At 41.0% G+C, this 14030-nt stretch overlaps 1 protein-coding gene across 1 annotated transcript in view; it reads right to left on the reverse strand.

Annotated features, from left to right (window-relative positions):
- ADCY3 (adenylate cyclase 3) overlaps positions 1 to 14030 on the reverse strand; it is a 113045-nt gene that overhangs the window by 2087 nt on the left and 96928 nt on the right. The window contains exons 13-20 of the mRNA XM_063300705.1: positions 13597 to 13713; positions 11304 to 11563; positions 9894 to 9975; positions 8755 to 8913; positions 6519 to 6665; positions 4584 to 4703; positions 1101 to 1227; positions 478 to 602 (exon numbers count right to left, since the gene is read on the reverse strand). Of these exons, the coding sequence (XP_063156775.1) occupies positions 478 to 602; positions 1101 to 1227; positions 4584 to 4703; positions 6519 to 6665; positions 8755 to 8913; positions 9894 to 9975; positions 11304 to 11563; positions 13597 to 13713 (1137 nt within the window). The remainder of the gene's footprint in view (positions 1 to 477; positions 603 to 1100; positions 1228 to 4583; positions 4704 to 6518; positions 6666 to 8754; positions 8914 to 9893; positions 9976 to 11303; positions 11564 to 13596; positions 13714 to 14030) is intronic.

The following is a 14030-nucleotide window of genomic DNA, read 5'->3' on the forward strand; positions in this document are numbered from 1 at the left end:
AAATAGATAAATTACAGTGGTTGGGTAGTCTGTTATATCTGGGTGAACCCAATAGATTGTCCGATGTGTCTTAAGAGCACACTGTAATTAAGCAGCAGAACCTGTTGGCATTCAATGTGACTGGAATATAATTCCTTAAAAATGTCCCAAAATCCATTGCATGATTTACAAAGACCTGCCATTTTAATTTGCACTGAAATGAACTGAGAAACCTCTTCAGATAGTTTCTTTGTACCTTTTCAGAGCATCCTGATATATAAGAAATCATGAGATTCTATACAATGCTGCTATGGATATTGACCCTTTCCCTACTGTCCCCATCTGTAGCCACATTTTCTAACCCTTTCTGCCCTTATCACACAGTGGTCATTAAACCTGGCTGTACTGCAGTTACAGTCAGAAGTGGCAATTTCATTCATAGCCACCATTTTCACAAACCTTCCTGTTGTCCCCATCCAAGCAGGAGAACATCCCCACCTGTATATTCCCCATGACACCTGTGGACTCCATCCGGCTTGCCACATTCACAGTGTTCCCCCAAATGTCATAGTGAGGTTTACGGGCACCAATGACCCCTGCTAGCACTGCTCCTTTATTCATACCTGCCAGAGAAAGTGAGAAACAAATGCATCAAGTATTCAGCAGTATTTTTCAGTTTTTGTCCCAGAGCCAGAACAAGACTTAGGAGTAAGGAAAGCTTAGTACTAAAATCTCTGATGGATTTGAACTATTCAAATAAATCAGGATACTATTTCTCACAGCGGCCAATCAAGTGCCTAGGCCCAGAAGCCCACAAAATATGATGAGTGCAGTAGCATTCTCCCCACTTTGCTGTTGTTCCCCAGGTATTAGTATTTAGAAACAGAACATCTTAGAGCATTTGGCTGATAGACATTTCCTCTTCTTTTTCCTTTACAGCATCCTTTAAAGCCATCTAAACTAACAGCTTTCAGCATATTATCTAATAATTATTATGCCATGTGTAAAGCATTGCACTTCGTTTGCCTTGAGTCTGGTATTAATTAATCAATTCCAATGTTCTAGTGTGATGAGATTATTCCCATCTAGCCCACGTACATAACATAGGGTACCCCACTTGCCTATTCGCAGCATGAAGTTATTGAAGGACTGATAGTTAATGTTCATCAAGGTCTCTTTCATGGCTAAGGCAAAGTCTGCAAGATCTGCCAAATGTTGCCAGCGCTCCTTTTCTGAAAGATCTTCCTTCTGGGGAAAGTAAAACACCAAAAGTAGAAAAAGCAGGTGAGGAACACTTCTATTCCACCAGTTTTAAATTCTACTACAAGCTACACTGAACAAGTCTAGATCCCAAGTCTCTTATACATGTTAGACTTCATCACATTTATGTACATATATTAAAACCCATTTCCTAATTATTTCCAATGTTTTTCATTTCTGAGACTTGAAAAAATTAAACTAATTATGCAGGACCTCCCTTCATAAACTCTCCTGTTGGGTTTTACAGCACAGCTTTTAGTCTGGGTTGTCTTGTTTTGTCTTATGTTTTTAATTGTTTTAATTTTGTATTAGATTTTGTAAGCTGCCCAGAGTCTGTTGGAGTGGGCAGCCATAACAAATTCAAACAAACAAACAAACCATATCTGATTATTAGCATGGGGAGCCTATAGCCCTTTAGATAGTCCTGAACATCAGTTCCATTCTTGGACCATTTTGGTTAGGCCTGCAGTGAGTTGTTATTCAACAGTATCTGGAGGGCTACAGGTTCTCTACACTTAAACTAGAGAAGCAGTCAATTCCTATGGCACTATGGAAAAATTGTGTGGTTGAGTGCAGGCAACAGTGAATTCATCCTTGAATGGGGTGGGGTGGGTAGTTCTGCCTGTCTTGAAGGGCGTGGTAGTCTGCTCCCTCCTCAGAGAATCACTGCTGGACCCAACAGTTCTCCAACTCCATTTTGGGGGGAAGGTTGTGGAGAAGGTGGTTGGACTGCAGCTTCAGAAGGCCTTGGAAGAAGCAACCCTCTCCTGTGGGGTTTCAGATTTGGGTATAGCACTGAGACAGCATTAATTGCACTTATTGATGATGTATGGTGGGCCTGGGGTAGGGAGGGTGCATCCATCCTGGCCATTCTTGACCTCTCAACAGCTTTCAACACATCAGTATATTGATCATGGTATTCGTCAGGAGCAGCTCAGTGAGGTGGGAGTGCAAGTCGTGTGTTGTAGAAGTTTTCTTCTTTCAAGGTCAGTTTCAGTCAGTGCTGGGGGCAGGGGGAGAGAATTTTTTAACCCTTACTTTATGGAATGTCACAGAGTTTGACATATTCATCCCTCTCCCGTTTAACATCTACACAAAGTCTGAGGGAAGTCATCCAACAACAAGGGGTTAGGAATCATCCAAACACTGATGATACTCAGCTATACAACTCAGCCCCTAGTTGCACAATGATGCCATCAAGATTCTGTTTCAGTGTCTGGAGGCAGTGGGGTCTGGACAGGGAGGAATAAGTTCAGGCTTACTGTAATCCTAGCAAGGCAGAGTGCTTGTGGGTTTGGGGACCACCAATCCTAGAAATTTTTCCATCTCTAATTATGGAGGATCCACACTGCCCAGTCAGAAGTGGTACAAAATCTGGAGGTCCTCCTGGGCGTGGCTCCTGCTGTAGGAGCAGGTGGCAGCCACAGTTAGGAGGACTTTTGCACAAATCCATCTTGTGCACCTGTTGAACCCATCCTTGGATTGGGAGGCCCTGTTCATGGTTATTCAGGTCTTGGTGACCTCTCCTCTGGATTATTGTGATGTGCTCTGCACAGGGTTGAAGACTACTCAGAAGCAACAGATGGTCCAAACTGCAGCAGCACAGGTAGCTACAGGTGCACCTCCCTACACCCATGTAATACTGTTACTACATGAGCTGGACTGATTACTAGTTGGCTTTTGGGTGCAATTCAAGGTGCTGGTTTTCATTTACAAAGCCCTTCATGGCATTGGACCACAATATTTAAGGGACTGCCTGTCTTCAATTATGTCTGTCAACCCAGTAAAATCAGGCAGGTTGCCATGCTCCAGATTCAATTTATTAAACAGTTTCATCTTGCAGGACCCAGGAACCCTGTCTTCACTGTTGCTGTGCCTGCCCTGTGGAACAGCATTCTCCCCCAAATCCAAACAACCCAACCCTTATGGCCTTTAGAAAGGCCGTGAAAATCTGGCTATTCACTTGGGCACTGGGCTGGGATGTTGTGTGAACCATCAGTATATATCAATTTGTGTCCTGTGAATTACTGGGTTCAGTGGTATAAGTGCAAAGTGTGTGTTTTACTGGTTTGTTGAATGTTTAATTAATGGGGTTTGTTGTTTTTAATGTTGTTAGCCACCCAGAATCATTTGACAAGTAGGCAGCCTCCTCCTCCTCCTCTTCCTCTTTTCTCCTCCTCCTCCTCCTCCTTCCTCCTTCTTCTACAATGCTTGCTAAACTATGACCACAGTAATTTACTGTACTGTGCTTGAGTATTCTGCTAACTGTAACTTTAGATAACTTCAATAATAACTTGATTTTAAAAAGAAACTAACAGAAGATCAAGTGTCAAGGAATACTTTACATTTGCCTCACTCTACCGGCACAGTATGCTCAAATGGATTGCAGAGTGAAGGTAAACATGTTCATGTGAACCTACACCAATGGCCCATTTACCTAAGACAGAGTTAGATATAAGTCCAAAGATCCAGTCACATGAATTAGTTTCCATGGCTTTATTGACTCTTCTAACTTCCAAGACTGAGATAATGTCCCAGAGAGACTCCCCAAAAACAGTCTCTTTAAGAACTCCTATCTCTGTATCCTTAGTTTTCACCTCCCTATACCAGCTACACTGTTGTGTATGAAACAGGAGTAGAAAGGGATGAGGTGAGTAAGCATCATAGTGGTACTGATCCTGGTCATACCACCAGTCCCCACCCCCCCAACCCCCAAGAAAAAAAAAGAAAGGACGCAATGTGTCCTTAAGTGTTGATTTCCTATCCTCTTTTGAGGCAACTGGAAAAATTAAGAAATGCCCACTGCATTATAACCCAGGCATCCTGTATCTATTGACTCAGGGAGGGGATGGCTGGATTGTTCATATTGTGTGAACACAGCCCTTAAGTAGCTATCACTGGCAATGAAATAGTAAGAAACCACAGTGCTACACCTGATCAAAAAGCTGAAGAAAGTAAGGGAATGATATGGGGAAGTGGTTAACACTTCCCACAGAGAGGACATGGCTCTACAGATAGTGTCAAAACTAGGAAATTGTGCAAAATAATTCAAATTTGAACCATTTTGTACACTCCTAGTCAAAACCCATAATGTGCTACCTTTAAAATGTTGAAGTGGCTGTGCCTTGTGAAAGAAGGAACATCTGCCCTGCGGATGTCAACTGTTCATTTATACTGTTATATATGTGCACCCAATTTATGGATGGTGAAATGTTTCAAGGGTTCCAGCACTTACCTAGAAATTAGCTTCATTAGAAGGTTATCACTGGAGGATCAGAATATTCATTTGAACATATTCTCACACAATGACCTATGAATTGTGCTGTCTTCCTTTATCTGCTTACCTTAACAGCATTGTTGTAACCATTGCTGTTGACATCAGGTGTCACGCCAGAAGCTGCCATGTATGTGCTGCCAATGGTTTTGATCTTGGTGATGCACCGGAACTGGGGCTCATCCAGGAGCTGTGAGAATCAAAGAGATCTCATACCAACAATTACTACAAGAATCAATAAATCAGTCAGGAAAGTAGATTTGGGATGCTATGGAGCTGATCAGAAACACTGAGGACCAATTCTTGATCTTACAATACAATCTTATACCTGTCTACTCAGAAGTAAATCCTATTAATTTAATGTAACATATACCCAGATACGTTTATACAGGACTGCAGCCTTCCCCATCACATGTGCCTGATGAAGAAGATGGTCTACAGGTGCTCCCTACATCACGGAGCACATAATAAAGCCAGTAATGTGAGGGAAATATGCATGTTTGTATGCATGTTAGATTTGCTAGCGCAAACTAGCAAAAATGTATCAGTGCAGTAAATGAAGAAAGATGCTATGTGGCATGGGCACTTACTGCCAAGGCTCAGATGGACAGATTTTGAATTTACATGATCTCATCTCCCTTCTTGGAGGGAGGAGGAATTGAGAGGGGAGCATTTCTGGTATAAAGTAGTTAGTGGCAGGATTAACTTACATCAATTCCTCTAGTCTCTTGCAAATCCAGAATGCAATTAATGTGGGCACACCTGAGCATTTCAAAGGAAGGAGCTGATTTTGCCATCTCTGCTGGCAACTGGCCACTCTATGCCTGTTTTGAGCTGAGTAGCCCACCTAAAGCAGGATTGGGGCATGCTTCTTTGGCAGCAGACTGTATTGAATATGGCATGTGAAACGCTTCTTAATCCAAGTGTTTGGTGTAGGGGCTGCAATTATCTTTATTCTTGTGAAATACTAACACTATCAATGTTTTGAGTAAAAACTGCCCCTCCATGCATTTTATCGGGGGAAAAGAAAACACATAGAAATCATGAATCTAATCATATATACCTCATGAAATTCAGAGTTTGATCTTATTAGTCCATATGGAAGATGATTTGGGCAAAAGGACACTTGAAAAGAAGCCTCCCTTGCATTGGATAGTGGAATAGTCATCAGGTTTGAGGACATGGGCAATTCCTGAAAACATTACTGGTGCTAAAACAAGCTGATGATTTCATTACAAAGTGGTTCTTCAACACTGCTTTATTTTTGTGGATCACCTGTAAATTGGTTTTGAAAAAGTGGCTTGGCACATAACTTTTTTTTCCTTCAGCACTAGCACCAAAAACAAGATACAAACTGGTAAAGCTGAGTTGTATTATGAAAATCTAAGTTGATGGGCAGAGAGACTCAATACAGTAGGTATTTTAAGGGCAAAATTAGAGATTTCAATACGGCTATGTAATGAAACTCATAGTTCCTAAGATGGGCCATGTTAGCTACCTACTCAATAATCTCATGTTGGTCAAATGATCTTTAATCTTCTCTGTCAGTAGAAGGGTATCAAGGAGAGATATTCTTGACAGTTCTGTGCATCACTGAAATGGAACTCATGGACCTCAGTTTTTGGACTTCTGCATTATAGGATGCACTCTTAGTCCTGTATTACCATTCCATTGTTCCAGTGTAGTGCTAAGCATGCAAATAGTTTCCAAGCCTGTTGAGTTTTGGTTCAAACTATGTTTCTTGCCCTGCTATTTCCAAATTCTTATTCCTTAAAGTCTGTCTGAGCCAAGATTCTTGCTATTATCACAAGCCGGTCATCACTCAACCCCTCCCCTCTTTTTTAACTGCCACTGAATCTAGGAGATACTTTATGGAGGCAGCCCAGAAGAAGAACTGAACACAGCAAGCATCTCTTTTCAAGGACAACTCTTAGAATAAAGAATTGACTTTCTTTAGGCCAACTGATCAAGAGGCTACCTTTGCTGCTGATCAAAGATGACTCACCGCATCAAAATCTGAGATTATTTCATTGAGGAAACGAAGGCACTCAATCCCGCCATTATTTATACTTTCCTCTGTATAGAAGTCGGCAAAGTTGGGGAGGGAGGCAAACATAACACCAATCTCATCATAAGACTGACTATACAGCTCCTACAGAAGAGGGCAAGAAAGGAAGGGAAATTGAAAGAAGTAGATAAAGGCTGCTTCTGAATTCACATATAATTGCCTTTGTTCACTCACTTGTGCAATGCAATCTTATACCCAATCCTATCTCATAATTTCTACATGGTCTTCTAGGTTTTCTCAAACCCCAGAAACTTAACTTTTTTCAGGAAAAAAAAAGAATAGGAGGAGTTACACCCAATTTTAGGCTACTCTTCTTTTTTAGTGGATTTTGATGTGCACAGTAAATTTATAAAAATTACTATTTACTTAATGTATTTAAATTTATTGTAGCCGCCCACTCCAGTAGACTCTGGGTGGCTCACCAAATACAAAAATAGTAACGATTAGAAACATACAACACTACAGGCAGCCTAGATTAAAACAATCATAACAATAACAAACCAAACCTCATACACATTAACCTCAGGCCTGATAACAAAGCCAGATTTTAAGAGCTTTCTGGAATCCCAGGAGAGAGGGCGCTATCCTTACGTCTGGGGGGATGCTATTCAAGAGAGCAGGGGCCACAACAGAGAAAGTAGAGAAAGGACCTGAATCATGCCCACTCTGCTTGTGCTGCTGCATTTTGTACCAGCAGTAGCTTCCAGGTGGTCTTCAAGGGCAGCTCCATGTAGAGTGCATTGCAATAATCCAGTCACGAGGTGATCAGGATGTGAGTAACTGTCTGAAGGGTCTCCCAGTCAAGGAAAGGGTGCAACTGGTGCACAAGATGAACCTGTGTAAAGGCCCTCCTGGCCACAACTGTCACCTGTTCTTTGAGCAATAGCTGCAAGTCCAGAAGGACCCCCAAGTTGCACCAGTCTTGAATGGAGAAATGCTATCCCATCTGAGACCAAAGATAGAAATGTCCCCAACCCTGGAGGGCCAAACAGCCACAGCCACTGTCAGGACTGAGCCAAAGTCTGTTCTGTCCAATTCAGGTCTGAACAGCCTCCAGACACTGGGTCAGTACATGTACAGCTTCACCCACACAGTCCCAGGGTTCAGATATAAAGCTGGGTATCATAAGCATACTGATGATACCGAACCCTGAACCAGCAGATGACCTTATCCTGTGGTTTCATGTAGATGTTAAACAGGAGAGGGAAGCGCATCAAGCCCTGAGGCACCCCACAATGAGGGCCACGGGCAAAACCTCTCCCCCCAATAAACACCAACTGAAACGACCACTGCGGAAGGAGATGAACCACTGTAACACAGTGCCTCCCATTCCCAAGCCCTGCAGCTGGGCCAGAAGGATACTGTGGTCGATGGTATTGAAAGCCACTGAGATCAAGGAGCACCCCCATCCCATACTGAAAACTGGTCTGAAGCCCAACTGAAACAGGTCCAGATAATCCATTTTCTCCAAGATCCTCTGTAACTGTTGTCTGACCACCTTTTCTATAACCTTCCCCACAAAGGGAAGGTTGGGGACCGGATGATAATTGTCAAGAATGGAGGGGTCCAGCAATGGCCTCTTGAGGAGGGAGTGTACCACTGCCTCCTTCAAGGCCGGAGGAACCACTTCCACTCTCAGAGAGGCAGATTCTACAGTACTGCATGGATCCATCCCTTGGTCACCTGCACACATTCATTATGAAATGTGTAACAGGTTTGATTTCAAACGTATTATCTTTTTTTTAACGTTATCTGCTGGAATGTTTTTAGATGAAAGAGCTATAACATCATAGTGCTATACTTTTCATTCTCACTATAAAATAAAATAATCTTATCTGGGGGCGGGGGGATGTCATAATTCCAGAAAACTGGCAGGAAGGAAGAGGTACATGTTTTGGGGCTACTATGGTTTCCTGAAGGAGGCAACAGCCAGCAATGCCTTCTATCAGCTTTGTTTGGTTAATACATCAACTGTATACCTTCCTAGAAGAAAATTATTTTAATGTGGTTAATGCACTGGTTATCTACAGTCTTAGTTACTATAACATGATCTATACTCTGAAGTATACTGAGTTGCCAATCGCATTCTCACTTTTGACTATTATCCCCTAAACAAAAAAAATCCAACTTGCATACTGTTTTGGTCATGAACTCCTTGTTTGCCAATGCGTACCTCATCTCGCTTCTTAGAGCCAAGGAAATGGCGTGCCACGTGCTCTGGCAACATGTTGGTGACTAGAGCCTCATTCCAGCGCCGCATCTCATACACACGCTCCTTCTGGTTATGAACATCAATCTTCCATAAGAATAAAGTCCTAGCCAATTTTTCCACCTGCAGTTGGGGGGGCGGGAATGTCACTGTGATAATGTAGCCTGATGTAATCTGAAATCCCAGGCTAAGTGCACCTTTCCTGTCTGATTCCCTGAAAGGCATTGTAGCAGCTTAGAATAATCTCTTCGTTTTACCTCCTTTTGAAATTCAGAACCATGCTTATATTTTCCGTATGTCAGACAGTACTAAGAAAGGAAAGTTCTAATAAAGTCTTCTGCTCATGCCTTCCTACAGTATAAGCTTTCCAATTTCCACTGCAATTCTTTCTGCTGCCATCTACTTTTCTGGAAGCCAACGTAACTACAGAGCAACTTCTCTGGCTGATAGCTCTCACTCTACTAATCTCTTTTCACATTCCCGTAGCAGAAATAACTTTTGCTGTTAAAAGTGAGGTTGTTCCACTATCTTAATAAAGCTTCATTTCAGGAAAGTTCGATCTTATTCCTCAATTATACTATATGCCATTATCTTGACTAAATCAGCCAAATATTCAAATTGCATTCCTTGGTATTTAAAAAGCATATAATTTCTATACTGCTGTATCAAGCAGCTTCTCAACTCATAACACAGAGTGAGGATTGTGGAGTAAAAAGTCCAGTCATTCATATTCTGAATGAATCTATTATCTGAGGGCAAAAAAAGTACATATGTACAGAAACACATGTTCTGAGCAAGAACAGGAACACTTCCTATGCTTTTTTTTTTTTGCCATGGACCAGTGGAATCCAGAACTGTTAGGTTCCAAAAGAAAGTTGACTCCTCAGTTTATAGGAATAGGGACATCTTTGCCATTTCATTTGTCCCCAATTGGACTAGAAAGATCACAGATTTATGAACTGAGAGGCAAGCTAAGAGAGATAGATGAGGCATCTTGAACCTGAACGCTGAGAAATAACAGTTACCCTAAGAGAATTTGGGGGCAAACTGAGTCCCAAGCTGTCAACCGCCTAAACTAGTTAGAAATTTAGCAAACTACTCACATGGCGTGAGAAATAGTAGAAACTGAGCATCATCACCAAGATCATCACCGTCATGGAATACTTTGACGGAACTAGTGAGACCCTGAAAGGAACAGCAAATGAGCAAGATTCACAGTTAGAAAATTTGAAGGAGTGAACTACATATTTAGCCAAGTCATGTGATCAAGATTTTCCTGAATTCTGTCACTTCAGTCTGCAGGTGGAAGGATCAGATTTTAAATACTTTTCACATAGCATAAAATTAATTTCTCTATATAGAAAACAAGCACACCAGGAAGAGCAGTACTGTCAACCTGCTCTCTTATGCAAGTTTCCTACACAAATGTTTGAAGGAACATGCATACAGAATTGGGCTGCCACATTTGCATTTGAAGTAGTACAGTCTGAGAAAGATTGTCCAACATGCTAATTCAGCTGAATATAGTATGTAACTCAGTTCTGACCTCATCCACTGAGCAAGGTAAGATCATGGAAATTAAGGAGTATTTTACACATAGTTTCACTGCATGTGCTGTCCAAAGAAAAAATAATGCACTGGAGAGATCAGAAGATGAATTTTTAGGACTCTGCATCCAAAGCTTGTCTTCCTGAACTCAAACAACAAAAAACCCTCAACATTATGCCCAAAGCTATGTGTATTTGGAGTACTTGGACATTCATTTGATCTAGGCTGCCCTTCACAAGTATACACTGGCAATTTTACAATACAAAATTACTTGGCCATTATATTTGGTCCTTCCATTCACAAGCTTCTGAACATCTCTTCTCCATTAATCCCTTCTCTCTTGTTTCCCTCTATGTGTGGAGCTCCCTTTCACAATACTTATATAGTGTCACCTTGCTCTCCTTCCTTCCAAATTCTTTATTTAAAAAACTTTCCAGGCTTCTTCATTCTGGAACCCACATCTAAGTATATGTAATTGCATGGAATGCATGTTCTTCTTCTATCTATTTGCTATACTTTTATCCTGCTTTTCTTCCAGAAGCTCAAGGTGGAATATACGGCACTTTTTCTCCACAACAACAATTCTGTGAGGACATTTGGGCTTAGTGTGAGCAACTGGCCCAAAGTGAATCAGTGAGCTTCCATGGTTCCTTGATTCTAGCTAACACCTTAGCCAGTAGACTAGCATCCTCTCTTCTTCTTGTAACTTTCTCTTTCAGTGAAATTTATGACGTAAATCACTGAATCTGTGGAATCTCTTCGTGTTACTCTCTGAAGCTCTATACTTATTGGTGATGTAATATAAATTAATTGGTTAACTGATTTAAAAGAGCAATGCATACCAAAAGTAACAAAAAAGTGAGTTAATTATTATTAACCTGTGAGGCGTTCACTTCAGATATGGCCTAAGCCCAATATTACCCTAAACATTTGCCCATGACATTTCTGACCTCAAAGCCTCTTACATGTTCTCCTGGAATCGTTCCTGATCATATCTGTCAAAGATCTGTTGCCAAGCCAGAATGTTGACCACGCCCACTGCCCCTGTGATCATCACCATCAGAGTGAGCTTGACCATGTGGCTGACTTGCACCAGCATTATGGTTGCAATGAGTGCCAACACGGCTATGTAGCTGTAGTATTTGGGATTTTCCACACAACCACCTGGAAGCACTGCTGGAGCTGTATCATTGACAATGGTGTAATAACACTGCTGGCAGCTGAGCTGTGGAACAGAAGAAAAGGGGTGAGGCTATGCTCCTCTTATTTTCCAGTGAAGAAAAAAAATCCTTCTAGCTAAAACCAAGCGTAATATCTGGGGAACAAACAGATGTACAGAAAACATTAAATCTCTTGTGATCACCTAGATTTTTTCAGCCAACATATGCCATGCCTATGTACCGACCCCACTAAAATTCTTTGGTCACTCCATCCTTTAGGGACTATAAATAATACACATATGCAATAATCTTGTCAAGTAGTTTCTCTAGCTGTGACTTCCTAGTGTAGACACAATTATCCCCATTTCTGTTTGTGAAATACATCACTTGGTGTTCTACATTTCTAGCCCACATGCTTGGTTAATGAACTCTACTCTGGTTTATTCACACGTGATTCAGCACCCCAGAATAGGCTAAAAATCTGAAAATATCTTCTATGTTTGCTCTAATTTCTCCCAGTGTGTCCTGAACTCAGACAAATAAATCTGGTGTAGAACACATAAGTTTAATATTTTAATTTACAGCCTCTCTTTCCTCTTCAGCCCTTATTTTTAATGCTAAAGTTACCCCTATCGAACCATTCATTCAGACTGGTAATGAAGATAGAGCTATCTCTTTAAGCTTCATCATTCCCAATCTTCTTGTAATGCCTCGTCCATATTTATCATTATTTATAGAGTACATTTATTGTTGTTGTTTTTCTGAAAACATATAATTTCAGACCTTAACAAACTGAACTGTGATTCATAAACAAAGCAAACAAACAAACAATAAATAAGCTATGTACCCAATTCCTTCCTTTTGATCGTTAAAAATGGTCTGTTCAAGCTCAATATCCATTACATTAAAACCTCCCAAATCACCAAAAAGAGCATTTTAAACCATCAAAGGACAAAAAAAAAGCCACAACTGGGCAATCTGAAGACTTGTCTAACTGATTTTTAAACCTGGGATATTTTCTGATGGATTAACAAAACCTGGAGTGATTCTTCCATTACCAAGGCATCATTCCAAACATGGCCAGCAATGGATAGGAGAAGGAAAAAGCACTGCAAGAAATAATCCTTGTGTCATTTTTTTCCAGAGAGACAGAATGAAAAACCAGAGCTTTCACTCTCTTTCTCCGCCCCTTCTGCAAAGCTCATCAAGGTTTCTGAGCCTGGAAATGGCAGTATTTCCATATCAGCTTTAGCACAGAAGAGTTCAAGGTCTGGCCAATTATTAACAGGTACTAAAAATAATCAACTGCAGCAGGCTTTTTACTAATTTCCCTTAATGATTTCCCCTGTACAGCTCTTTAAACACTTATCCACTCAACCAGAAAAAGGGAGTTCACAGTAGGTGTCAATCACATGCCCTGTCCCCACTTGGAACTACTGGAAATGTAGGACTAGAGAAAAGACCAGATTAGTCAGTCTGATGTTTCCTCTCTTTGCTCCCAAGATTTGCTTTTAAGGAAAAAGTCTTGGGGAATGGATGAGGAGGGAACAAGATACAAACATTAACCTCTTTCTCTTATCTGCCCATTAAAAATCAACTTCGAATACTTTGTCAAATTTTTCTAGAAAGCTAGCAGGAGTGGAAAGTTTAGGATATAAATAGTAGAAAGTTAAAATATGAAGCCGTTTTCCACTGTTGTCCCTCTTGTGATTCCCATTATAGTCTGAAACCATGACTGCTTTTCTCTCCAGATCACTAAGCGTGGTATCAATTTGTTTCATCCTATTATATCTCCAGTCAGGTCAGGGTTCGCTGCAAATATCTGAGTGGCCACTAGATAGCAGCAAAGAGTTACAGTTGTCTATATCTTTTGGCTGCCATCCAATTTTCTGCAGCTCAGCTTTGGTAGCTGTTGGCCATCAGATACTTCACAAACCTACGTGAGCAGACAATGATGGCTCTAGAATTGCCAAACCTTCCTCTTGCCTTTATCATTTTCAGTCCATGTATGTATGGCTGTTGGGGGTGTGGGGTGGGGTTGATGCAATGAGACCAAGAAAGAAAAGTTGCCTTTTTTTCAAAAAGTTGCCTTGCTTACCATATCTACAATGTCAGCCATGGTTAGGATGAAAATGGCTGACATGGCCCAAGTGTTCCTGGCCCAGCGAGTTCTGTCAATCCACGTGGAAAAAGACACAAGCTTTTTAGGGAAAACCTGTAATAAAAACAAGGCACTATTTCTTTATTTATTTCAAGTTGTTATAGCCACCCAACTCCAATGGACTAGGAAAATAAGGAACATGTTGTTAATTTCCTATGGGGAACAGAGATGGAAGAGAGACAAAAGGTAAGTAACAGCACCATTTCTTTGCATGCAAACAATTTGGCCTCAATCCACAGCATCTTTAGCCATTTCCCCATTAGCAATTAATTGTATTTGCTAGAGTCATCCACTCATTGTTGTCCCAAATACTGCCCAAATAACAGGCATGAGGAAAGACTTTGTACCACTTCAGTGATGGATGGATTATG

This window comes from Candoia aspera, chromosome 1 (assembly GCF_035149785.1).
Source record: "Candoia aspera isolate rCanAsp1 chromosome 1, rCanAsp1.hap2, whole genome shotgun sequence".
In the NCBI taxonomy this organism is placed as follows: domain Eukaryota; kingdom Metazoa; phylum Chordata; class Lepidosauria; order Squamata; family Boidae; genus Candoia; species Candoia aspera.